This window comes from Pantherophis guttatus, chromosome 4, assembly GCF_059756535.1.
Source record: "Pantherophis guttatus breed Tessera chromosome 4, ASM5975653v1, whole genome shotgun sequence".
Taxonomy (NCBI): Eukaryota; Metazoa; Chordata; class Lepidosauria; order Squamata; family Colubridae; genus Pantherophis; species Pantherophis guttatus.
Genome location: NC_142066.1, coordinates 37,697,134 through 37,702,679, shown reverse-complemented (window position 1 = coordinate 37,702,679; position 5,546 = coordinate 37,697,134). Strand labels below are relative to the sequence as shown.

At 32.6% G+C, this 5,546-nt stretch overlaps 1 protein-coding gene across 1 annotated transcript; it reads left to right on the top strand.

The window, feature by feature from the left end:
• The first annotated feature begins 1,899 nt into the window (after positions 1-1,899).
• Positions 1,900-3,728, top strand: LOC148114023 (olfactory receptor 6N2-like). The gene is made up of 2 exons (XM_087893623.1): positions 1,900-1,905; positions 2,784-3,728. The coding sequence occupies exons 1-2, from the start codon at positions 1,900-1,902 to the stop codon at positions 3,726-3,728; spliced, it is 951 nt and encodes a 316-aa protein (XP_087749749.1).
• Positions 3,729-5,546: the final 1,818 nt, after the last annotated feature.

The following is a 5,546-nucleotide window of genomic DNA, read 5'->3' as shown; positions in this document are numbered from 1 at the left end:
GACACGGAGGCTCCAATTGGCACAGAGTGCGGCTGCGCGGGTGGTTATGGGAGCAACATGGCGCTCACGTGTGACACCTCTCCTGCGCAAGCTGCACTGGCTCCCAGTGGTCTTCCAGGTGCGCTTCAAGGTTTTGGTTACCACCTTTAGAGCGCTCCATGGCTTAGGACCTAATTATTTACGGGACCGCCTACTACCACAAGCAGCCTCCCACCGGCCGGTACGCTCTCATAGAGAGTGGCTCCTCCAGGTGCCATCAGCTAAACTGGTGGCCCCCAGGAGGAGGGCCTTCTCTGTGGGGGCACCCACTATCTGGAACGAGCTCCCCCCAGAGATACAGAGGATCCCGGATCTACGCACTTTCCGCCGTACTCTTAAGATTCTCCTATTCCAGCAAGCTGGTCTGGCCTAATTTTCTCCCCTGTTTTAAAATTTTTTAAATTGCAATTTTAATCTGTTTTAAATTATTGGGTTTTTTTAATTGTCTTGGGCTAAATTATTTAATTTGGTTTTAATTATGTCTTTTAACTTTTGTATCTATGTGTTTTATTTTGTGCCTGTTCACCGCCCTGAGTCCTTTGGGAGTATGGTGGTATATAAATCTAATAAAAGAAAGAAAGAAAGAAAGAAAGAAAGAAAGAAAGAAAGAAAGAAAGAAAGAAAGAAAGAAAGAAAGAAAGAAAGAAGGAAAAGATTTATTGAGTTTTATTGTTTCAATGTTTTATTGACATTCAATGTCAATTCAACCATTTACAATCAATGGTTTGTAAGTCACCCAGAGTCACCTGTAGGCAAGATGGACAGTAAAGACATCTAATAAATAAATAAAATAGTTTTTTTAGATATTTATGATACCTAGTTTATTGGTATCATCCAAGGCAAAGCAGGAAATGTAGGATCCTTGATCTAGTTTACAGTAGTAATAAGAACTGTTTGGCATGAAACAAATTGAAGCTTAATTTCATATTGATGGAATAATTGCTCTTCCACATCTTGTTTAATTATGGAAGAAGGGAATGTTTTGTTGATGTTGATGTAATCCAGAGCCAGGTCTTCTTGGTGATTATTCAATTCCTAAAAATTTAGATAGTTCCTACACTTTTGTTTTTCTTAAAATCTGTAAACACCTTTTGTTCCTGAGGACTTTTGGAGCATGAGATATAATGGACACACCACAGTTTTAACTTTCTTTATCTTAATTTTAATTCTAATTTTACATATTTCATTTATATTTTATTGCTAATGGCATAGTATTTATATTATGCTTTAAACTGTTGTTAGGTTACATAATTTGTTATCACCATTATCACCAAATCCAGATATCTTATTACAATCTAAAAACAAATGTTAAAACTAAAGGGATTGCACTAAATGTGTATTCTTAAATATAAACACACCTTACAGTATTTATTCCTAAGGGATTTAAATTCTTATAATTCTTTGCATCAGTAAAATACATTTGGGACAGAGCTCCTGAAAGACATCATAGACGAACTTCAGTAGCTTTAACAAATATTTATTTAAATAAGCTTACAGAGGTCTGGATATTATTGAGATTGGACTAAATGGTAAATATATCTTCCTTTCTTCTCTCTCTCTCTCTCTCTCTCTCTCTCTCTCTCTCTCTCTCTCTCTCTCTCTCTCTCTCTTTATCTCTCTCTTTCTGTACAACAAATTAATCATGCTCACTGGTTTAAACAACTAGAATACAGTACTATATCTGTCTCTTCAGATATAGCTTGACTTATTTTAATTAATTCATGTTGTTATTTTAATTTAATTCATGTTGTTCTTTTATACATGCTTGGCAAATATACATGTTGTTGTACTCAGCTTACTTCTCAGTAGATGTCCATAACATCACTCTCTTTAAAAAAATAATTATCCATATATGTGGTGATGGTGGTAGCAATGATGATTTATAAAAAGATATCTTTTTCAAAAGATGAGATCAATTCATGGAAAAATAATCTGTCAAGCAGAATTCATATTCTCATGTTTGTAGTATACAATAAACTTATGTTTCTTTGTATCCTAAATCAATTTAAATGTGCACTCCTAGGTGCTAGAATTAGGGAATTTTATAAATATATAGAATACAAACTCATGCACTATTTGGCTTCTTTCAAATGAAAAATAAGTTCAGTCACATATTTCAAGGTTCCAAGTTTTGATTTTAATATAGATAAAAAATTAGAAGCAAAATCTGGTGTGAGAAAAGAGAAAAACATACTAGTTCTAGCCATCCAGTGGATCTTCTCCTAATATATATATATATATATATATATATATATATATATATATATATATATATATATATATATATATATATATATATGCCAAATAATGAGAAAGATAGAGCACAGTTTGGTCAAGGATAACTCACATTCTGATAAAAATATTTTGCCAGAAACTATTAATATTAGAAGAACAAATCTAGGGCATTTTACAAATAAAAATTAGTAAAACTAACACAGGAACAAGATTCCATCAACTTTCCAACATTAACAAAGAAATAATATTCATTAATTTCTTGGCATTTTAAATAAATGTTAAAGAACGGCAGTCTTTTCTGGTTAGCACAACATTATGGAAAAAAGCAATAAGAATGTGTTGTTCTTAAGATGTTTTGAAATCTACCTTTGTACTATTGCAGTTGTAATTTAATTATTTTTCTTAGAAAAGGGGAAGAAAGACTTTGCTATAGCCTGTGTAATCATTAAAACAACCCTATATTTTCATTATTATAATTACTGTTTTTATTATGTTTTATGCTCCTTTAGCTCTACAGTGCAATAGAAAATGAAAACCAAACTATTGTTACACAGTTTGTCTTCCGTCATTTCACTTGCCTCCCAAACCTAGAATCAATTCTCTTTGTATTTTTCCTAATGATCTATAGCCTATCTCTTGTGGGAAACCTGATGATCATTATTATGGTGGTAATGAATTCATGTCTACAAACAGCCATGTATTTTTTTCTTGGCAATCTGTCAATAGCTGAAGTCTGGTACATCACAGCCACAGTGCCTAAGATGCTGAAAAATTTACTGTCAGAGAAGAGGGTGATTTCCATTCCAGGATGTATCACCCAATACTATTTCTTCTTTGCCTTTGGTGCCACTGAATTGTGCATACTCACCGTCATGGCATATGACAGATACCTTGCAATTTGCAATCCGTTACATTATTCTACCATCATGAACTCTAAGACTTGTAAAAATGTCATCATAATGTGTTGGTTTGTGGGTTTCATGTGTCCTTTTTTACCTGCAATTATGTTAAGTCAAATATCATTTTGCAGCCCTAATAGAATTAACCATTTCTTCTGTGATGCTGGGCAGATATTTCGCCTGGCATGTACTGATACATATGCCATCCAAACAGTGGGATATGGCTTGAGTTCTGTCCTTGTAACATCTGCTGTTTTATTCATTCTCATTTCTTATGGGCAAATTATAATTACAATCCTGAAAATGTCTTGTGTAGCTGCCCGAAGGAAGACATTCTCTACTTGTGCCTCTCACTTGTCAGTTGTCACCATCCATTTTGGGACTCTTATTTTCATGTATGTGCGACCAGGAGTGAAATACCAATCGAATGCGAACAAAGTAGTAGCTGTTTTTTATTCAGTAATAACTCCTCTCTTGAATCCTATAATATATACTCTTAGAAATAAGGATATCAAAGAAGCTTTTAAAAAAACTTTCATTAGAAATAGACTCTAAAGGTCCATTAAAGCCCCTTGCAAAATTCAGCTATGCGGGAAGGATTCCAAGGTTGCTTTGTTCATAATGATGACTGAAATCATACTGAAGAGAATCAAATGATATGATCACGATATCTTCTTGCAATGATATGAAATGATAGCTGTCACTTGAACAGTAATGAAGGTTACTATAATGAAGGTAACACTTTATCAGCATTAATCTAGTTTTCACTGCATGCATAGAACTATTGTCTCTAATTACAACCTGCATGGAAATGAAAGACTGTATGCTTTATATTTATAATTTCCCTGCCTGACCTGGAGATACCACTATTTTCATGGGTAAAGGCATATGATACTTTTATTATGTTAGAAAATGCAGTCTCTTCCTACAGTATTTTTAAAATATATTAGTATTTTATTTTATTTCTATATTTTGTACAAATCAAATTATGGAAGCTAAAAAATAGAACATTTGAATTTTTATTATCAGAAACTCAAAGTCAGGAGAATGTAATAACTTGGATTAAAATATCTTGCTCTGATGGAAACTATCATTATGATAGTGTCAATGCATACTTATTCATTCACTATACAAAGGGTGAATTGACTTTACAGTATGCCTTATAACAATTTAGACCTTAAAAGGTTTTAAATTAAATTTTGATATTGAGAAGTTATGTTCTTCACTGGTGGCTGATAATCAAAAAAGTTAGTTATATCCTGAGAGCTACAGAAGTATTCAGAAGTGTGTCTAGTGTATTACTGTCACAACAATATTCCAGTGCTTCAACAGGAATCATGCTGTTTTAGAAAACAACTTTAGGATTTGAGTTCTTTATACATCAGTGTATCATAAACATCATATTACTTGCAAAATACTACTCAATTTCAATTCCGCTGTTATTTATGTTTATTATGATTCTTCATGTTCATGGTACTAGGACACTAAAAGATTATGATATATATGTAATATTATAAACATTTATTTTAAAGGTTGAAGTAATATATTAGTATAAAAAAGAAAAATAATTTTGAAATTTAGTTTTGGATTGTAGATGGGCTGATCGTGGGATTTCTGGTTGAACTAAATATTTTTCTGCTATTTTCTATATTGAAAAAAATGGTGTTAATGTTAAATTTCTTTGGCAATAAAGTATTTTTCATAAGTGTCATTGCTTTGTATTGTCTCAAAGATGGTTTCAAATATATTTTTGATAAATGTGTTTCAATATAGTCCAATGTTTCATTGAAGCTGAAAATTAGTTTAATGATTCTTGTATACAGTAAAATACAATAATTTTGTGATGCCAAAAGTGATTTTTGTTACATTTATTATTTAATTTAAAAAATGAACAGAACAAGAAATATAGAATGCCCTATAATTTTCCTAAAAGAAATTCTATGTCAAATAGTTACGTTGGATTAGTGCTTTACTTTGACTTACACAGCATACTAAATACAAGAAGGCAATTGGCATCTGTGCATGCCATCTTCTAAATCTTAGCTGCAGATTTATGGATTCAGATGATATATTTCAATGGGTTTCATCACTTCTTTTTTAATTTGATTTATATGCCGCCCTTCTCCAGAGACTCAGGGTGGCTTACAATGCGTTAAGCAATAGCCTTCATACTTTTGTATATTTATACAAAGTCAGCTTATTGCCTCCACAATCCAGGTCCTCATTTTACCTACCTTAGAAAGGATGGAAGCCTGAGTCAACCTTGAGCCTGGTAAAATTTGAATTTGCAGTAATTGCAGGCAGCTGATGTTAATAACAGTGCTTTAGTCTGCTGTGCCACCAGGGCTCTTTACTAGAAAGTCCTTCTTACTG